The sequence below is a fragment of the Mya arenaria genome, chromosome 15 (genome assembly GCF_026914265.1).
Source record: "Mya arenaria isolate MELC-2E11 chromosome 15, ASM2691426v1".
NCBI classification, from domain to species: domain Eukaryota; kingdom Metazoa; phylum Mollusca; class Bivalvia; order Myida; family Myidae; genus Mya; species Mya arenaria.
The window spans coordinates 40,198,100-40,220,498 of record NC_069136.1 but is presented as its reverse complement, the minus strand read 5'-3'; the positions used below and the strand labels follow the sequence as shown (position 1 = coordinate 40,220,498).

At 36.6% G+C, this 22,399-nt stretch overlaps 1 protein-coding gene across 2 annotated transcripts in view; it reads right to left on the bottom strand.

The window, feature by feature from the left end:
* LOC128219844 (zinc finger CCCH domain-containing protein 13-like) overlaps positions 1-20,939 on the bottom strand; it is a 33,044-nt gene extending 12,105 nt beyond the window's left edge. For both annotated transcript variants that reach the window (XM_052927952.1, XM_052927953.1), the window contains exons 1-15: positions 20,750-20,939; positions 13,381-13,472; positions 11,050-11,150; positions 10,522-10,664; positions 9,784-9,848; positions 8,987-9,058; positions 7,521-8,410; positions 6,724-6,813; positions 4,854-5,220; positions 4,196-4,492; positions 3,743-3,996; positions 2,892-3,020; positions 1,995-2,124; positions 1,036-1,233; positions 495-863 (exon numbers count right to left, since the gene is read on the bottom strand). In XM_052927952.1, coding sequence (XP_052783912.1) covers positions 495-863; positions 1,036-1,233; positions 1,995-2,124; positions 2,892-3,020; positions 3,743-3,996; positions 4,196-4,492; positions 4,854-5,220; positions 6,724-6,813; positions 7,521-8,410; positions 8,987-9,058; positions 9,784-9,848; positions 10,522-10,664; positions 11,050-11,150; positions 13,381-13,472; positions 20,750-20,875 — 3,323 coding nt within the window. In that variant the 5' untranslated portion in view covers positions 20,876-20,939. The remainder of the gene's footprint in view (positions 1-494; positions 864-1,035; positions 1,234-1,994; positions 2,125-2,891; positions 3,021-3,742; positions 3,997-4,195; positions 4,493-4,853; positions 5,221-6,723; positions 6,814-7,520; positions 8,411-8,986; positions 9,059-9,783; positions 9,849-10,521; positions 10,665-11,049; positions 11,151-13,380; positions 13,473-20,749) is intronic.
* Between the last annotated feature and the right edge of the window lie 1,460 nt (positions 20,940-22,399).

The window sequence follows — 22,399 nt, the reverse complement described above, 5'->3', positions numbered from 1 at the left end:
GTCATTACAAAATAAATACTTTCAAATTTCAACTCCTTTTGTATTCAAAATGTCAATGTTGGGACAAAAATTGAAACACATATCAATTTAATTTGTAATGAAATAGGGAATCTATTTAGCATTCCATACATGTAAGTCAATAAGTGACCCTAACATGACGGTTCAATGGAATTATTATAAGATCAATCATTACTTCATAAAACAATTGCTCATCAACTAAGTTTTTGAAAATATCTGAGGTCTATTCCAGTACAACAAATAACTGAAGGCAGGAAGGCAATTATTTAAATAGTATATAGGTGGGTGTCTTTTTTTGCTAATTCAGACCCCACAAGTGTAATTTTGCTTTGATAGGGGGGTGGTATTATTTAAAAGTGCCTTCCCCACCGGGGGTTATATGTTTAAATGGAATAGCCCTGATCATAAATGTCAATATAATTATGAGAAAATATCCAAAGTGCATAGTTTACCTTACGTGCATGCAAAACACTGACCTTGATGTGTCAACGCTATCCTCCCGTTTCCTGTCCTCACCATCTCTGCTCCGGCCGTCCCTGTCTCTTCCCCGTTCCCGTCTCTTCTCCCCTTCCTCCTCCTGACCTCTCACTCTGTCCTTCCTTTCACACTCATCGTCTCTCTCACGCAGTTTCTCTCTCGGAATATCCTTGTTTTCCTCCCGCTCCTGTGCTTTCCCTCTTTTTTGATCTCTATCCCGTTCATCCTCCCGTTCTCTGCCCTTACCCCGGGGCAGATCTTTATCTCGATCTTCATCCCGTTTTTTACTGCTGTCAGAATCTGTGTCACGTTTTCTGGAATCTTCTCTTTTCTCAGTCTTTTCATCTTTTCGGTCTCTATCATTGAACCTGTGGATAAATCAAGTTTGTATTACCAAAGTGCATATCACTGCAACAGTTGGCTGTTATCGTGCATGCAGTAAACAAAATAACTTATATCATCGCTGCTGAAACAAATGCCTAAATTATGATGAATTATACAAGGTTTTATTCAAATATTGACAAAGTAGTCTGATCCCACCTGTCGTCCTTCCTGTCAGCCCGCGGTGGCCTTCTGTCATCTCGGTGATCTTTTCCGCTGTCCCTTCCACTATCTTTACTCTTCAGGGATTCCCTTTCATCCCTTCCCTCCCTGTCTCGTATTTCTGGTTTGTCCCTGTCCCGAGTGTCCGGCTTGTCTCTGTCCCGGTCAGCATCTGCCTTGTTTTCATTGCGATCCCTAAATTTGATTTTGTTGTGAAGCAAGAATGATTCTTTTGCAAATCAGTGTCCCTTTAAACTTAATGTCAATTTCAAGAAAACAAAGTCAGTAGTTATTTGATCTTATATGTGTATTTTAGTTTAGTCTTACCAAATTCACTCGATATAATCTAACTAAATGGGAAATACATATTTTTTGCAATGAAATTTTACCAACAACTTCATTTGTTAGGTTAAATATTGAACCTGAAATTATACCTTCTTCTGACTTTTTGTACTTTTATATTGGAATAATATACATGTATGTAATAACATCTCATGCATATGTTTTTATACACAACATCCCTTGGTTAAATTCTGTTCACCACTTTTCATACGTTATTTTTTAACTGCTATAAACTTTGTAAGTTAAAAGCCAATATAAACAAAGTGTATATTGTATTGTTACTAAAAAGCCAACTGATCTAGAAGTAGAGTGTCTTATATTGTATTGTTACTAAAAAGCCAACTGATCTAGAAGTAGAGTGTCTTATATTGTATTGTTACTAAAAAGCCAACTGATCTAGAAGTAGAGTGTCTTATATTGTATTGTTACTAAAAAGCCAACTGATCTAGAAGTAGAGTGTCTTATATTGTATTGTTACTAAAAAGCCAACTGATATAGAAGTAGAGTGTCTGTCTCTCATCCAAGAGTGTGAGAGCCCTTTTAAGAGAATGGACATCAGTATTTTTAGCTGTCTTGACAACCAAACTGACATAAACAACCTCTCCCCCTCCTACCTGCTATCATCCCGGGGAAGGGGTCGTCTGTCATCTCTTCTCTCCTCCTTCCTGTCTCCCCAGTCCCGCCTCTCGCCCGGGTAGCCATCATCATGACGACCACCCTCCCAATCGCCACGACGACCTCCTCCTGAAATTCAGGGAAACTATCAACTACTGAGACAAACTGTATGAAATTGGATAAATTCTCACTTTAGTTTTATTTGTTTTTATTTCGCAAATGTGTTTAATCCATTTCAATATATTTTGTAGCATCTAGTACGCAGTTGTACAATGTTCAGCATAATCATAATGTTAACTGATGGTTGACATATAGATTAAGTAAACAAGAGCTGTCACAGCATGTGACGAATGCCCCCGAATGTGACATTGACCTATAAACAAGGTCAGTACATGAAAAGTTAAAGATCAAACAAGTTCATATGGCAAGTTATTTTAAATTGCCTCTGAACATAAAAAATACCGCCCATACTTGACAACATACATTCTTATGTCCTTATATTCAGCATTCCATTGTGAATAAACACCTAAGTGTATCTTACAAAGTTACAGCCCGGACAAGAGATATTGAGCCGGACACACGGACGGACGGACGGAAGGTGCGATTTTAATATGCCCACCTTCGGGGGCATAAAAATGTTTAAACTAAATGAGGTTGGATATCACACTGGAATATATTAAATAACAGGCCAAATGAAGTAAATTAATATTTCAGTAGGTTTTAAACTCATAAATTTCTATGTAAAAAATCAAGAAAATCAAATATTAACCATTGCAAATTAAAACAATACAAGTTAACAGCATAAAACATTTTTTTTTGTTATTTTAAAATATCAGGAGAAAATAACATTGTTTAACCAATAAAAATACAATATTTTTTAGAAGCCCGCTACTTACTGTCCTGTGGTCCTCCACCCCGACCCCTATTTCCCCTGTTTCGTCCCCGGCCCCTTTCCCATTCCCCCCCACGGGAGTCTCTCTGGTCCCTTCTATCCCGCGGGTCATAGCGACCACCACGACCCATTCCTGGCAAACAAATAAGGAAGATTTATTACATAACAGTTTACAATGAAATAGTTAAGTTTGTACATACATGTATTAAGCATTAATTTCCATAGATTCCATTACTGACTGTAAATGAAAGACCAGGCAAGAGTGCTGCATAGTGAACACCAAGGCTTGGTGGTATTTTCAGTCAAACAAGGGGTATCACTCAAAAAATATCATCACCAGAGTTAAGGGACTTGCTGTACATGTGCATATCATTTCTGGCAACATGTGTGCCAAATTTCAATTAAATATCTTGAATAGAGTAAATTTATGGCCAAAGTTTACATTATATAAATCCTGGTACAAGTCAAAAAACTTAAATAAGAAAAACAGATAAGCCAAAAATGAAGAGCGCATAACTTTACCATGAATTAATTGATTACATTAAATACCATGTAGTACGGATTATGAAAATGCATCGGGTTGTTTGTGTGTTGTCCTTACTGTCAATCCTGGTGAAGGTGGAGGGTTAGTATAACTTTCCTATGGCAAATGTCGAGTTAATATCATTGCCTTGGTGTCGCCATAGCCGTGGCTTCTTGCATAGTGCATACTTTTTGATGATTGAAAGCTTTAAGTTATTAATGAAAAAGAGATGTATACTGTTACACATCACGGGATTTTAAGCCCAAATGAGGTATCTGGGCAAAAAAAGATACTTGTAAACATTCAATTTGAATGTATAACTATTCCCTTACCTCCATATCTGGGTTCCCCCCTATTTGGCCCCGAGTATCTGTCAAAAGGTGCATCTAAGGGCTCTCCTCTCCGGTCTCCTGACAAATCCCTCGGCTCCCTATCCATCCGGCCCCCGTACGGAGCCCCAGGGCGGTCAGGCAAGTCCCCTGGGTACCTCTCGGGCTCCCCTCTCTGGGGATAGCGCCCACCACGGTCATCAAACCCACCAACTGGTGGGACAAGTGGGGGCGGGGCATATCTCGCATCTTCAAACCTTGATTTTACATGCAGCCATATTTACAAATCATTGTAATTGTCATTACAAATCAATGTAATTGTCATTATAAATGTATTTCCATATTGTGTGTAATTTTTTCAATAAAATTTAATAAGTTTAAAAGACACATTATTTTGATTTGTTTTATAAAATTTCTTGAATTTAACATAAAGCAGGAACCTTTTGACACACTTACCTGGGCTCATCCCTAAACCTGTCATCCCCCAGGGGGGCAGGGTATCTGTCTCTCCTGTCCCCCACCACAAGGGGTGGAGGTGGGTCCAGAATGTCTCGCCCAGGGGCAAGATCCCTAACCGGTGGTAGATCCCGTGCAGGGGGTAGATCTCTCCCATCTCTCACAATTGGTATGTCTCTTATGTCACGAGGCGGGAGGTCCCGAGGGGGAATGTCCCGGTCAAAGTCTCGACTACCTGGGCCGGGCCGGTCTCTAGGATCGTGGAGATCACGGATGTCATCTCGGTCTCTAGGCTCCCTGGGATATAAAGAAGTCTTAATTGTGTATTTCATCTATTCAACTGTAACCAATATGAATGGTACTATACTAGATTGGATGGTTTTCTGACTACCTGTATGGCACAAGTCTTTTCACTCTCTATACATGTATAGCAATAGGTCTTAAATTTCACTCTGAAAAATTATTTGAAAACATGGCAGTTTTTCATGCATTTTTGTAAAAGTCCTCTAGATAGATAATTAAATCCTCAAATGTGTAACTTGGTTTCAATCAAGGATTTTCCATGCCAAAACTGACTAGGACTTATAATGAGTAGTTGGGTGCTTTCACAAACACAAACAAACTTAATTTAAACATCTACAATCCAACTACATTCTACCTTCTGTCCCTCGCATCCCTCGGTTCTGGCCGATCTCTGTCCCTCTCTCTTATATCCCTGTCCCGTATTTCTTTATCTCGTTCCCTTAAGTCCCTCCCATCACGATCCCTGCCATCTCTTGAGTCATTCCTTGGCTCTCTCTGTCCTCGGACATCCCTATCCCTCTGATCAAGCCTGGAATCACGCGGATCAAGTCTAGTTTCCCGTGGATCAGCAGTTCTGGATTCCCGCGAATCATGCCTGCTGGTGTCCCGTGGATCAGCTCTAGTTTCCCGTGGATCTGGCCTCAACTCCCTCCTGGAATCTCTCGTGTCCCTTGGTTCCCTTTCCCGTGTTTCACGATCCCTATCATCTCGCTCTACCGGCTCTGTGAATACAATTGAGATGATTTACTATATCTCTCTTGAGGTTAACAGATCTTACAGGAATGAATTATGATAAAATTTGAAAATTCAAATACAGTAAAACTGCAGTCGTTCGAACTGGTGGTTGTTCGAGAACAGGCGGTCCCTTGAAGTCAGAGTTTATTCGAGAACATTTTTACTTCTTTTTTCATATAAAATATACTGACGCTGCATCCAAACCAAAATAAGTTGATGAGTCGAGCACAATAACTGGTCCCAAATACACAAATCATGCTTTAAACCTTATGGCTCCCTCGAAGTCATATTTTCACACTTTTTGCCAAACGCATGTTCCAAAATAAAAAAACAATTCCTAGGTGTTAAAATTTTTGCAAATTGTAAAAATTGCAATATCAGTTGAAAGGAAAAAGGTGTGAAAACCATTTATCACTGACTGCTATTAGTTGATAAGGGCATTTGAGAAGATAATTATTGAGTTTGAACAGTTTCCCTAGACAGACAAGATGCTCCAATCATCAATTCTTGATTTTGCCAAACTTAAATCTGACAAATGACATAATATGTATTGTCATATTTCAATGTAGCTTGTTTAGAAAATGTGCTTTTGTAAAAAATAAACCTAACTATTTATTCATTTATAATTGTGTTTTTTTCTTTTACATTAAGTATATGACAGCCTTTGAACACGAGAGATTTTCACAATGCAACTATCGATGTTGTAGTAAACAGTCGGTTTGACGACTTCAAACTTAAAATACACTGAAAGATATTTCATAACAGACTGGAAAATTGAAACTTGTTCAAAACATTGGTTCCCTCGAGGTTTCAGCTCGGACCTCGACATCCTTGAGCGATGGCAGTTTTACTGTACTGAATAAATGAGTTTGAGTATGAGGGATTTAGGCCAAAAGCCCGGCTAAGGGGCTAAGACCTCTGTTGAAATAGTTTTCAAAGCCATTTGTATCCATTTGCTCCATGTTACTGTCTGGTCAATCCAAATTCATTACTTCAAACAGGCAATATGTAACAGAACCGTTAAACAAGAGGGCAATGATGGCCCTAAATCCCTCAGCTGAGTAAAAGTGTTTAACCTTTGTAATCAATATAGCTTGATGACAGACGCCGGACAACAGACGCCGGACAACAGACGCCGGACATAGACCGAATGCAATAGCTCACCTTGAGCACTTTGTGCTCAGGTGAGCTAAAAAGCAGTTAAAGGCCCGTAAAAGGGGCATTGTTTGCAGATACCAAGGTTTTACGTTAATATTTAATCAATTCCATAAATAAACAACATGTTTAATACAAAGTTATCATTTTTGTCAGCAGGGAAGTTGCTTACTGAGAAGCTATTAAGAGGCCTGATTATAAATGTTATTTATTCTGATATTTTTTAATATATAAGCAAATGCATTCACTGAAGCTGACAATTCCCTGTTTATAATTGCTTCAGAAGTATTATGCATGCTACATGTAACGGTCAACATTTTCAGCGACATTTATACCTCTAAGCAGTGGCTCTGGTGACCTTGCCCTTCTATCTTGATATGGAGGTGACCTTGACACTCGCCGTTGAGGTGACCTCCCACGACCTTCTGCATAAAGACATGAAAATCATGGTGTTACAGGATTTCGGTTAGGGCAGGTTCAAAGAAAATTTCTCCAAAAAATAGGGCTAAAACTTTCAAAACAGAGTGACAGTAAGTACATAAATTCCCCTTATTTTGGATACAATATCCAAACATGACTTCCTTAGAAGTTCAAAATATGATTATATGGCCACGTTTTCAATAAGTCTGGAATATCACACACTTCTGTGAAGTTTTTATGTTATAATCTTAACTTGATTAAAATAATTTCCTTTTATACACTTTGTCATTAGGATCTTAATTTCACCCATCGAGGTCATCTTCTTGAACGCTTTCTGTAAGCCAATCAGAGGCTTACTTACAATTTAGCTTGGTATCCTTGAAAATATTAAATTTAGCTGATATTTCGCTGGTATCCCAAAATTGTTTTGGAGGTTCAATATTAAACATGTACATGTTTCATCTGCCTTACCCACAAATTCAGAGATAAAATGAAACATATGAATCACTGCGGTGTAGGTTAGAATCTACTGTCTCTCCATTTTATTATGTCAAACATAATTTTCTAAATAAAAGTGACAATTGTTTTTGAAATGGCTTTTGTTCATAAGTTAGGCTATTAAATTGACAGATGAGTTTAAAACTGATATACAAACAAACAACATTGGTTAATACTGAAATATGGTGGCAAATAATTTACTTATCACCCTTACCAAACTCTTTTCTAGCAGCCCTGTCGATGCCTCTTTTCTCCTGTTTACGGCCCTGGGGTGCAGGAGGGGGTGACTCTGATCTGTCTCTCTCCCGCTCCCTCACCCCCTTATCCTTCCTCTTCCTATCGACCACCACCTCCTCGCGACCTAAAGACAGGTCTCGATTCTTCTTCTTATCCTTCTTTTTCTTATCTTTCTTCTTTTTTCCACTGGGCATGGGCGAAACGTCTCTGAAACTGGATGCTGGACTCATGTCCCTATCTCTTTCTCGCCCTTCAAATCCTCTAGATCTGTCTAGAGATGTGTCTTTCATCTTCTCAAATGATGATTCCAATTCTTTCTTTTTCTTCTTCTTTTCAGCTTTCTTTGCTTTTTTCCCATCAGGTGAATATGACATTGAGCTTGACCTATTTAAACTCACAGACCTTGACCTTGACCTTCTCTTTGACCCTTTCACCTTTTCACCCTTCGGCTCCCTTACATACTCTGGTGAAACTCTCCTGTCCTTTTTCTTCTTTCCAGGAGTAACAGATATCTTCTCCCTAACTTTTTCCACCCTATGGCCTTCATCACTTGATGGTGACCTTGACCTTGGTGATTTCAGTTTTGGCAGGGCAGGAATAACAATGCCGTGCGGTGGCGACCGTGAGGGCATGGTCAGGCTCATTTTAGGGGGCTGTGCCAGGTTTTCAGGCTCCTCATCAGAGTGAAAAGCTGTGATAGTCTTTGATATGACATTTTTAGTCTTCTTAAACTTCAGGGGACTGAGTAATTTGCGTGTTTTTTGCTCTGGTTCCGACCCTCTGTCTATATCTGAGACAGAGTCCCCCCGACTGTGTTTCTTCTTGGATTTCTTCTTGTGTTTCTTGTGGGGCTCATCACTGGTAAAGCTGAAATTAATATACAATGTCCCATTGCAATAAGGGTATTAAGGATTTAGGCAAACATGTTGACTAGAATCACATGAATTCTACAAAAAACAAAAATCTTAAAGTGACACTCTGATTCAAAATCAATGCACTCTTACTCCAAAATCAGATTTACCAAATTTAATAATATTGTTTGAATATTCCAAAGATAATGAATAAATGTCAAAAACAACGGAGGATGAATTTGAAAGAAATGAGCGTAAAACACGGTATTTCTACTTTATCAGTTTATGAGACTTAAGTAGAGCACAGTACATCTTTAAGCATTCACCAATCATTTAAAATTTTGATTTTTCAGCTGTAAGATATACGGGTAAAATCTTGTTATCAGTAATTAATATTTTCCATAATTGCATTATTTATTAAGTAGTTAATGGGTTATCAGCCAAAGTTGATAATTGTTTTACACGTGCATCAATGATTTTGGATAAGAGTGTCACTTTAAGTTTTATGTTTATGAAAAATAAGGTGTTGATTATTATTTTGAATCACCATCACGATCACAATAACTACTGAACTATGAGAGTGAATAATTACCCTGGGCTTGGGCTCCTTAGCCTTCCCTTAGTCGGAGATTTGGAATGCTGCTTTCTCTTTGGCTTTTTTTTCCTGTAATGTTACAAGGATTGGTTAAACACAAGCAGACATGGTTGGCTCTAACTAACTGTGTACTGTTAGGGCTATTCCAGTAAAACATGTAACTGAAGGGGGGGAGGCAAATATTTTCTTAGTACTTATAAGGGCGTCTTTTTCACTAATTTGGACCCCAAAAGGGTAATTTTGCTTCAGTAGGGGGTGGTTTAATTTATACGTGCCTGCCCCCACCCCCAACCTCCGGGGGTTATATTTTTAAATGGAATAGCCCTTACTGAAGATGTGCCATTTCAGAAGACTACTTCAGTATATCACAATTTTCTATATACCAATAAAGGAAATGAGTAAAAAAAATAGATAAGATTAGAGTTTACAATAATGAAATACCTAGGCAATTTATGCAGTATTGAGGGATATGATTATGGCAGAGGAAGGACTGTAATGGGAATCAGGGGGGGGGGGGGGGGGGGCAAAGCCTCTGTGGAAAAATAATAATTAAAAGCCCGTTTGAGTGTCGCCTTGCTTCAGATAAGGAGCAAACTGGAGTCCTGGAGTCACTGTGTCAATACTAACAACAAATATAGAAACAACAATAAGCAACCAGTCAATTTTTTCAATATTTCTTTTGTCCTTTGAGATATCAGATCCGTGAAAATATTTAAATCTGCTGACAAGTCAGATGCCTGGTCTGTGCATTACATCACCTATGGTAAAGAGTTCTACCATAACTATTTACTCACCCCTGTTTTCTTGGTCGGCTTCGGCTGCGGCTGTCTGAACTGTCGGAGTCAGAACTGCTCACCTGCTAAAAAATTGTAAAAAACTGTAAATCTGAGATGCAGCTTTAAGAACTCATGTAAACATAAACCCATCTAGTGAAAATGCTTTATAAATAACAAAAAAAAATCTTGCATGACTTTAAAACATTTTTCAGGTTTTTGCTTCACATATTATTGAAGATTTAAGTTGCCTAACCCCAGCGATTATGTCTATGGGCCCTACCTGGGGAACATTGTAATTTTCTTTCAAAACAGACAAATGTTCTTGTTTCTTCCAAGGAAATGGACACAAACAAAATTCATATTGGCCCGCAACCGCATAACTGGTCTAAAAAAATACAACCTTACTGGGCCATCATGATATGTGTACAAAAGTAAAAAACTAATCAGGGCCTCTCCACCACAACAAACCCAGGATATCTTGGTCTGGATGCGGAAGTGTTCCTGTGTCCCACATATCAGGGCCTCCCCATCATTACCTTCCCTGGCCATCCTGGTCTGGATGTGGAAATCTTCCCATGTCACACATATCACGGCCGTCCCATCATAACCTACTTTGCACATCCTGGTCTGGATGCGGAAATGTTCCCATGTTACACATACCAAGGCCTCCCCATCATAACCTTCCCTGGCCATCTATGTCTGTATGCGGAAAAGTTCCCACGTCCCACATACCAGGGCCTCCCAATAATAACCTACCTTGGGCATCTTGGTCTGGATGCGGAAGTTTTCCCGCGTCGCCCCCCGTACTGGTGGGGCCTCCTGCTCGTCCAGCTGGCTGAGTTCCCTCTGCAGCTGCTGTCGTTGTCTCTCTAGCTCAAGTTTTTCCTTGTACTCCAGGTCTGAAATGGAACACGTCTTTTGACCATATCAATTCTTAAATTGTTTATATTCGGTATTCTAAAAAGGAATTGGGATAATCTTGATAATTGATTTGATAACTGATTTGTGTTCAAATTGCCAATATCTTTGTAAAAGAGAGGGAGTGACTGAGCATTCTTTACTGACTGCTATGATACATATTAGTATCAAAATCAACATCATTTCAGATTAGCACTTATCTTTCATTTGAAAAGCATCTTGATGTATCATGTGGAACGACCAGGACAGATAAACTATCATTTATGAATAGAAAAGAGGGTGTCACTTGCGAAGCAAAGTGTCATTGCTGAATTAAATAATTCAACAAAACATTACGTTAGTTCTAAGAGATTATTCATGATGTACCTCTCTCCCCAGAATCGTCTGAATCACTCTGACTAGCCATCTGCTTGCCTTTCCTCGGCTTCACTCGTAGCCTTAGATCCTCACGACTCTCTTCTTTCCGCCTGTATACAGATAAGTTGTAAAAATGGTTGTTTGTTTAGTTTAAGTCAATGGAACTGGTAATAATGAACATATTCATGAACAGTTTGGTTGTTAAAATGTAATTACACTGTATGTTGATTACTTTAAAAAAATTCTAGTAATTTACAGAATCTGATTAGTTATGTCATAATGAACAATATTGAGGTTTTGTATACCTGTATAGAGGATAAAAAGGAAAGAAATTAAATATTAAAATGTAAAACTGTAAAAAATGTTTTTTTTATAATACATGTATTTAAATTTTATAATACATGTACTTAAAAAGTACTTATATAATATTTAATAATGATGATGAATTTAGTAAGTCTTTAGTTAGATTAAAAAACTATTTTGAAGATAGAAATTATCCACTAAATGTGATAGCAGACGGGCTTCCGTGAAATAGTCACAGGATGATGCCTTATGTACCATAGAAGGGTCAGTAGCTAGTTCAGTTATACCTTAAACAGTATATGTTTTAATACATCATTTCCAAACATCGGTGATTTTGCACATAAATACTCTGGCCTTTTCAAATTGTCAGATAAAGGTAGTTTCAAGTCTAATCATTGTTTTAAGCCTATTTGGACTAACTCTTATAGAAGCCCTAAGAATATATACAAGATTTTCTTATAAAAAGTATACTTAATCACTGTAATCCAATTAATGTTATAGATGTAGATGTACACATTGTGACAGTATGAGTACAAGTTTCCAATTTAACAGCAGCTTCACTGGTTTATCCAGTGAACTTTTTGGGGAATTAAATTTTACTGCCTGTGCCTTGCAAAGGCCTAAAAAAAAAATACATTTGGTTCGGGTTACCCGACCCTACCTACGGAATAGGCGCCGACCCTAACGTTTTAATAGTCAGTCTGAAAAAAAAATATGAAAAACTAAAAAAAAAAAAAAAAAAAAAACATTTTTCTTTTTTTTTTTGCTTTTCAATATGTAGTTTAAAACCTTAATTGCTTATATAGAAGATAACTTTAACACCATTCTCCAATGATGAAAATGACATTCTTATATAAAGCCTAATAAAAAAAATAAAAAAAAGCCTACCTACCCTACCTATTTTTGAAAAGGATGTAACCCTAACCAGACAATTTTTTTTTTAGGCCAAATTGGGAAAAAAAGTTGACTCTGAGAAAAATACAAAATCAGGCCAAAATAGCTAATATAATGGTAAATATACATGTTCTAACTGTTTTATGCATACATTATGCTGTGAAAGAGTAAGTATTGTCAACATTTTGATTCTAGTTCAAGAAATTCATTGCTTTATTTTTTATTCATTAACGTAATCTACATTTATCCAATTGGGAAAAAATAAAATTGGGGGATCATTTTTTAGTCAAGTACTTCAAGATTGATTGAAATTGTGACCATAAAAATATTATTGACACCAGGTTTTGATATTTGAACTTCCAAGCTTCCATCTTGGGAATATTCCTCAAAATTATGGAAGATTTTATGCTTCCAAGGAATCAATTTTGGAAGTTTAACTCATTTCTAGGGAGTTATATCTTTAAGAACATCCCTTAATGGAAGCCCTGTATCTAATAGGCTATTGTATCCATAAAATGTTTATGTTCATAATATGTATGTGTGACTGTCTATGTCATATTTCTGTTGCTACTGATGAAAGTGTTATGCCAAAGTGTATAGATAAAAGGTTTTTAAAAAACAGAATGCATTTATTTAGACATTGTGGTCAAGGATAACCCGAGAAAGTGCAAGCACTTATTTCCAATGGGGTCCTTTGTTTTTGCTGAAGGGACAGCACCTGGAAGAGACAGTGGTGGGATACAAGGAAGTCTGGCTGCGATACCCTAGCTCTTTTTCGAAGAGACTCCTTCGTTCTTTTACGTGCTCGGTGTTCTTTTACGTGCTCGGTGTGAAGCATTGATACACAGGGTACAACTTTCCTGGGTTGAACCAGTACTGAGTACACCACTTTTCCAAGCACTACCCTTTAAATGCCGAGCGCCAGGCATGGGAGCTACTTGTACTAACTTTTACCCTCTTTCGGTATGACGAGGCCAGGGATCGAAGCCACGACCTCCTGCTCCATAGGCGGAGGCCTTAACCACAAGGCCACAGAGACAGTGTTTTCGACATCGTGCTTATTATATATAATTTATAAATAATTATGTACAAAAGCAAAAACATATAACAAAAACAGAAAATGGTTAAAAAAGAAACACTTACGGCTTTCCTTTGGTGTCATGCAGAAATTTACACTTGTTGCCATAGGAACAAGTTCCTGTATTGTCCCAATTTCTGCATCTCTGGACAAACTCCTGTAAGATACAGATTCATTTTGGTATGGACATGTATATAAATTAACAATTTAAGAACTAATTTATCATATTGTAGAATAATTAAACATTTTCCTCTAAGTCCAAGATATGATAGAGGATTATCATTTGTTGCAATACAAGTTCAAAGTACACTTCACTTTTGATGTCCCCTATATATTTTTGATCTTCGAAAAGTTTTGCGAATTTCAACGGAGTCGCCTGGTCAGATAAGCCCAGCTTACTTCTCCTTGCATTATAAAACATGACGCTCTTAAAGAGAAATGAAAACAGGTTGCATTTTCCAAAACTAGAAATAATTTGACACTGGTTTTATCAGCCATAATAGTGTAACGTTATGCTTTAGGTGGATGTGCATTCGTAGTACGTTGATGTACATGATTATCCCTTTAGCACATAGACAAGTGGCCAGATTACACCTCCCAGTCAATAGCCATCTTACTGATAAGCAGTCCTTATCTGTATAGATACTTTTCAGGATATTTGAAAATAAGCAAATGAATACAGCAGTATGACCTTAAAATCATTATTACCGTAATTCACCTAAGAGTTCGGACACTCTAAATATTCGGACACCCATAATTATTTTCCAAAATAATATATTTTGCGTACCTAATTTTCGGACACCCAAAGGACATCAATCATAACTTTCACAGACAAGATTATTGATTTTTATCTTTACAATGCCTGGCTAGATTACCTAACCGTATACAACAGTGTGACAAGTTAATTAGTTACTACCCATCCTAAACGATTTATTGCCTGTTGAAAAGGAAGTGTGATATATTTATTGGAGGATTAAAGAAACAACAAGGGATTAAGAAAACATAGACATGACATGTTTGTAAAACGATCTGCCAATAAACTTTCAAACTTGTACCTCACTTATAGACTGTAAAAATCAATAATCGTACAGTTATACATTAATCCTGCATAGCAATGTCCATCATCATCATCATGCCCTTCCCTAAATTTGCCACCAACTTCCACCAAATGCCACCCAGATCCATGGCAAATGGGTGGCACTTGGTGGAAAATGGGTGGCACTTGGTGGAATATCAAGAATTCCACCAACTGCCATGAAATTTCCACCCAACTGGAGGTGGCAGTTGGTGTAAAATTGAACTCAGTTTTTTTTTCATGTGGCACTTGGTGAAAAAGTTGGACTTAGTTAATTTTTCATATGGCAGTTGGTGAAAAAATGAACTTAGTTAATTTTTTGGGTGGCATTTGGTGAAAAAAGACTTAGAAAATCTCAAGAGTTCTGTAAAATGGAACCATTACTTATCATCATGGAATAATAAGAGCATTTACGACAGTTCCTGTTCATGCTGCTGTTGTAGCATCATTACATATGCCACTATTTAAAACTAACTGGTAATGTTGCTGGTTATACTGATGATGATTACGATGTTGGTGGTTCTATTGATGATGATTATGATGTTGGTGGTTCTATTGATGATGATTATGATGTTGGTGGTTCTATTGATGATGATTATGATGGTGGTGGTGGTGGTGGTGGTAATTATGATGATTGTGGTGGTGGTGATTATGATGATTGTGGTGGTGGTGGTGGTTGATTTTGACAATTGTGGTATTGTTGGTAGTTCATTGTGGTGTTGGTGATTATGATGATTGTGGTGGTGGTGGTGATTATGATGATTGTGGTGGTGGTGATAGTGATCATGATGATTGTGGTGGTGGTGACAACAACAACAACATGTTGTTATTGATGATGATGATGATGATGATGATTATGATGATGATGATGTTGATGATAACAACAACAACAATGTGATGATGATTATCATGATCATGATAATGATGAGTTAAACTAAGATTTCTGTGTACATGTGCTCTGTTGCTATTTCCCCAAAGGTACAGGGATCCCATTAATGTTTGATTTAAACTCGGAATGACCTCTCTGCTGGAAAATCTGCTCAAAATATTTGAATCTTCTGACAGTTACTAGCAATAATTTTGTGGAACTTTGAATAGTGAGAAAAAAATTGTGCAGTTTTGTTTAATGAAATGGAATGATTATAAGGTAACTGTTGTTTTTTTTTATCATATTAACAACCAAAAAAGATCATGACTTATCATTTTATTTTATTTTTACACATATTAGGCTCTTTGTCTTTGTTTAAAGTTTGACTAAGAGATAAGCTTTATGCATGTACTGTCAAGTATGTTTCACTTTATTCCAAAATAATTGACAAATACTCAGTCAAGCAATGTACTAAGTTTAAAAATTATCATTCAATTTGTACAATGAAGTTGAAGAAGTATAAAGAAATGTTATACACATTTTTTTTCCAGACAACCCCCCCCCCATAACGATGACAATGTACTTGGACAAGATTCTAAGACCTTTTTGGTAAATATTTGAATATTACAATAACTTAAATGAAGACTGACCTCATAGTTTTATCATATTTTATTAGCTTATACTTATTTAAAAGTGCTAAGTGCTATGAAGGGTGAGATAAACAATATTAAATGCCAGTCAAGAAAAGATGTAGAAGATGTATATGATCTAAAGGGTGTGTGTATTTTTAAGACAAGAGGCACATCAGTGCCTGTGCTCCACTGGCCAAAAGGTTCAAGCAAAGACCACCTAACGAACATTTTCGTCAAGTTTCATAGAAATACAATCATCAATTTTTGAGGAGAAGTTATTTAAAAAAAATTTTTACTTTAATAGCTCTGGCTGCCATGTTGTGCAGTTGACCGAAATGATTTGGGCAATTTGAGTAAAGGAGCACCAAACAAACATTTCTGTCAAGTTTTATCGAAAAAAGGTCATCGGTTTCGACGACAAGTCGTATAAAGTTTTTTTTATTTTTTAGCTCTGGCAGCCATGGTGTGCAGTGGACTGGAACCATTTAACAAATTTTGGTTAATGACCATCCAAGGAACATTTCTGTTAAGTTTCATCAAAATCTGATCATCAGTTTCTGAGAAGATGTTCTTTAAAGGTTTTTCTATTTTTTTGCCCTGGCAGCCATGTTGTGCAGCGGACCGGAACCATTTGAGCAATTTTGGTTAAGGACCACCCAAGGAACAATTCTGTCAAGTTTCATCAAAATCTGCCTATCCGTTTCAGAGGAGATGTCGTTTAAAGATTTTGCTATTTTTAGCTGTGGCGGCCATATTGTGCAATGGACCAGAACCATTTGAGCGATTTTAATAAAGGACCACCCAAGGAACATTACTGTCAAGTTTCATCAAAATCTGCCGAACCGTTTCAGAGGAGATGTCGTTTAAAGATTTTGCTATTTTTAGCTCTGGCGGCCATATTGTGCAATGGACCGGAACCATTTGAGCAATTTTGGTAAAGGACCATCCAAGGAACATTTCTGTTAAGTTTCATCAAAATCTGATCATCGGTTTCTGAGAAGATGTTCTTTAAAGGTTTTTCTATTTTTTTGCCCTGGCAGCCATGTTGTGCAGCGGACCGGAACCATTTGAGCAATTTTGGTTAAGGACCACCCAAGGAACAATTCTGTCAAGTTTCATCAAAATCTGCCTATCCGTTTCAGAGGAGATGTCGTTTAAAGATTTTGCTATTTTTAGCTGTGGCGGCCATATTGTGCAATGGACCAGAACCATTTGAGCAATTTTAATAAAGGACCACCCAAGGAACATTACTGTCAAGTTTCATCAAAATCTGCCGAACCGTTTCAGAGGAGATGTCGTTTAAAGATTTTTGCTATTTTTAGCTCTGGCGGCCATATTGTGCAATGGACCGGAACCATTTGAGCAATTTTGGTAAAGGACCACCAAAGGAACATTCCTGTGAAGTTTTGTCAAAATCCGCTTATCAGTTTCAGAGGAGATGTCGTTTAAAGTAAAAGTTTACGCACGCACGCACGCACGCACGCACGCACGCACACACTCACGACGGACAATCTGTGACGACATAAGCTCCATGGCCTTCGGCCAGTGGAGCTAAAAAATCGTTGAGGTATTGACAAAGCCTTGGTGTTATTCATGTTGTTGGCTGCATGATTTTGAAAAAATAAAGATATAAAAGTGAATCTTGGTGTACACATGTTTCCAAAGACATTTGTAGAACAAATTGTAGAACAAATAACATTCTTCTGTGAGGCAAACCCTGTTATATTGAACAGATTTATTAAAATGATCGCTTTTTTCAGAAAGAAATATGAATAGAGGACTTCTATAGCAGAAGAAGTATAGCCAAACTTGCAGAAAACAACAACCGAATGACTGCATCACGAAAGAAAAGAAACAGGTTATTGACATTTCAATATTCAAAATACCAAAACCGGTAGTTAAATTAACTTTTTGCCTGTATTGTCATTGCTAATACAACAGACGAGTGCTTTTGTAAAACATATTTGCAATGATTCAATGTATGAGGCTGAATTCTATATTTAGTTATGGTATATCATTTTGTTGTTATACTTGGTATTAATCTGGCTAGGCCCAAAGTTGAAGAAACTTATTTAAGAGTATGTTTTTAATGTTGTCATTTTATTTATGCATCTAATTTTAAAATATATTTTGAATAATGATAGCTAAAATGAAACCTTCAAAATAAATAATACTAAAACTGTTTTCAGGATTTCTCCAAATGTAGAAATGCAGACAGCTCTTCACCATCAACTGTGATCCTTTGTAATTTTGTGAACATATGAAACTAAATGACTGCAAAGAATTGTGTTTTTTGTTGTTCTTAGGTTGTTGTATGCATACTTCATAAATCCCATGATTTTATTTCCACCAAGTGCCACGTAATTTCCACCAAGTGCCACATTGGCATGGAATTTGGTGAAAAAAAGATCAAAGAAACTGAACGTGGCATTTGATGGAAAATTGTTCCAATACTCCACCAACTGCCACGTTGGGGTGGCATTTGGTGAAAAATTTGCCACCAACTGCCATGTGGCATTTGGTGGAAAACGTTCCAATACTCCACCAACTGCCACGTTGGGGTGGCATTTGGTGAAAAAATTTGCCACGTGGCATTTGGTGGAAAACGTTCCAATACTCCACCAAGTGCCACGTTGGGGTGGCATTTGGTGAAAAATTTTGCCACGTGGCATTTGGTGGAAAATGTTCCAATACTCCACCAACTGCCACATTGGGGTGGCATTTGGTGGAAAATGGTGAAAAATTAGATCAAAGTCCCATTTTATTCTGTTTTTCATCGTTTTACACCAAGTGCCACCCGTTCCAATACTCCACCAACTGCCACCCATTTTCCACGTCCAATTCGTGGCAAATTTAGGGAAGGGTGCTCTCCACGAGATCCTCGTGGGTATAACTGTAAGTTGTGTGACTCTTTGATCTGAAGCCGATATAATGTGTTTATTCAGTTCAATGCATGTATAAAATGGTGTTGAATGGGATTTATATTTATAGGCGGAATAAATAAGTTTATGACCATTGATTACTACAGATAAATTAATAAGTGGTAAAATGCAAACATGAAGAAAAAAGGCAGGTTAAACAAACATGTAAATAAAATGTAAAAATGGTAATTTTCTATGTATTCGGACAGCGAAAAAAATAATTAATTTAAGGTGTCCGAACTCTTAGGTGAATTACGGTACTCCAAATAATTGTTTCCAAATCTTTTTTATGTGAATACATTTTTTATAGATAATTAAATTATCTAATAAATGGTGTCAATGATGAAATATTAAATTATTCTATTTCATCTGTGAATGCATTCCCAAGATGGAATTGTAACATTTCTTTGAAATGTCATAATTGCATTAAATCAAAGGGTAATAAAATGCTGGGATCGATCTAAATTTTATTACCCCTATCATAAAAAAGACCCATCTGGATTAAAAAGCCGACAATTGATGTTCTTGTGTATAATACACAGAAATGTGACAGGAATATCCGGTGTCATCCAGCTGAGAGATGCAGTCCAGAGTGTCTGTTTAACTTTATTACCCCCAAATAAAATTCTTTACAAAAAGAAAGCCGATAAATGTTTTCCAAGTAATGAATAAAAAGATCTTAATCATCAAACGCTTGCACAAATGTTGTTTACTTGACCTATTTTACGACCGGAACCATGCTGGCCATCGATTAGCTCAGCAGAAAATTTACTCATCATTTTCTCAGCTACTTATTGTCTCTATTGTTTGTAACACAAACTATTATCTACAAATAATTATAATCTTTATTGATTTTAATGGTAAATTAAACTGACATAATATATTCAATGATTTACATATCAATGTTTTGGGGGAAATTCCATACTGTACAGTACTGCCATTCCTCGAGGTTTTATTACGTCACAGTGGGATCTCACACCTGTGATTGGCAGTATAAATAATAAACTTCAAGTTTTAGCAGACGACATTTTCGAGGGAAAATCAATACACAAAAGGTTAAGCTTCAGCTTTATTAACATCCGGGATATTGTTTACAAAAAGAAAGATGCAAAATTGAAGTATTGAAATGACCCTATTGAAATATGCGGGAGATGCGTATACATCCAGTAGTGGATAGGGTCGGCCAGATGCGTTTACATCTGCTAATGAGCTATGTCGGCCTATCTCATATACATGCGCTAAAGGGTTATATGCAAATTGGCATATCCAGGCCTCTGTGTGGATGGGGAATATACTGTATATAAGACCAGTCAACCTCTTCATGTTGAAAATGTTTTTCTCTGAAGGAATCTGCTGGCCTTGTTGGCCTCGCACATTACGATAGATTTGGTCAAAATGGTTGTTCCCAAAACTGTCATTAATTGATCGTATAACAATTTGTTTACGAACAGATGTTTGAATTTATATTGAAGCCTATTTACGATGCTTAATAGTAAGGCTTGTGTTGGCACATGAATTCAGTCTTAAAATAAGAATACATTATCAACATACTTTTCAGTTCAGGGCCTTGAATATTTTTGAAAAATTATTCCTGTAAAAAACTCATCTTCTGAGTATTCTCAAACTAGTATTCAATTCAAATAACATTGTTAACAATAAAATGCTGAGTGCCTGGCTCATTTGACAGGTTAATGATGGAAGGAGTGTCATGCATTTAGTCTGTTGAGCACCGTCACAGTTCGAGTCACTCAGTGTTCTGGTCGTTTAGCAGACTTTTGGAGACCTGCACCTCACAAGGTTTGTTTATATTGTAACTGTCATAAACAATAGCAAGACTAAAAGGAAACAGATAAACATTGATATCCAAGCAAGTTCTGGCAAAATATGTAAACATATCATATTGAAACTTGAAATGAAAGAGAAATAAAACAAATCTACATCTGAATCGGAGTCCTCGAAATTTCCGACTTGTCGTCGCAGAGCCCCAGGGCCTAGACGCTCAAAGACACTGGGCTTTTTACGTTCATCGGCATCCACTGTAACCTTCCTCTTGCTTTTGCTCATGTTTCGTCCACTAAAGATACATTTTTTGTCCAGAAATCGTTTTGGAAATGTGTAAATATTTTAAGTTGTAAAATTTGCTACTCTATACTATTAGTCAAAACGGTCAAAACAGAGATGGGGGGGGGGGTTAGTAAAAGTCTGACTGGTAGCCTCAATTTTCATTTCTCCAAAAAGATGTTGGCAAAAACGTAATAGTCCAGATAAGCGTCACATAAAAATATCAGTTTATCGACCACTAAATAAAGGAGTCAGTTTACATGGGCTCCATTTTTGCCCAGCAAATTTTCCAAAAAACAAAAGCCTTAATTTGTGGTGCTTGAAACATATATTATATTTATAATAAAATATAAAGCAAGAGTAATCCTATTTTCTTTCAACAAATGAAAATTTGATCACATTGTTGTTGTTGCTTTTGTTTGCGTTTTATTAATTGAACTTCATTAGTTATATATGAATATCCTTCAAAGTTAAACAAAGTTTGATTTGAAGTTCAATTCCAAGTAATAGAATTTTCTGAGCTCCTCAGTTATAATTAAATAACCACCAATATGTACAATCAACATCGAGTTAATACTAACAACAGTGAAAAGGTTTTGTTTATCTTACATGTTTTCTCTCGAAATCACCTTTCATGGTCTGAACGTAGCCATTTTAGATCATACTTGGACCAATAACAAACCAAGTATACTAGTTGTACATATGGATTGATCCTACTTCCAGATCATACCGAAAACACCCTAGTCCATATTTTGCAACATTATCATTCAAAGGTCTCAATTACTTCAATACAGTTGAATTTCTCACTTGGCTGTCCATGATTCTATTGATTTCTTGCTATGTCCATCCTAATCCAGCAAAGATAAAATCAGCAGATTTTTCTGTTTAGCCTTACTTTTTTGCATTACAACGGCAAAATTGTGACTGTTAAAACACTTTCAGAAGTGTTTTGATTTTATTATTTTTTTTAAATCATATTAAAACGTTTGAAACGGATTTCAGTGTCTACTGAATAGGTGTAATTCGGTTCTCTACTGAGATGTAAATGTTATTACCTCACATACAGTATTTTTTGAGTATTTTTTTATGATCTAGGTAACAAAAGCGCTAACTACCACTCAGTTATTATAGTCGTGCTTATAAATGGACCGAACAGATCAAATCAAGTATTGTTAACTTGTACAGATCTCAACGCTAATAAAATAACATAAGCACATGGCATGGCATGATAGGTATTTGCGAGGATGCAATTTACATTTCGAAAATCAAAAATAATGAACACATGTTAAAAATAAGTATAGTCTCAGATTGAACGTTTTGACAACTCTTTTATTTTTTGTCTTGGAACTAGCCAATTTTTAGGAAAATGCATGGAGACCAGTTATATCAGACTGCTGATATAAAATTTGATCGCAGATTTTTATAATTAAGTTAAAAATTTGAGGTTTTATGCAATTTTCTTAACTGTTAGTAACGGTGTAAGTAATAAAACAATAATAATAATAATAATAATAATAATAACAATAA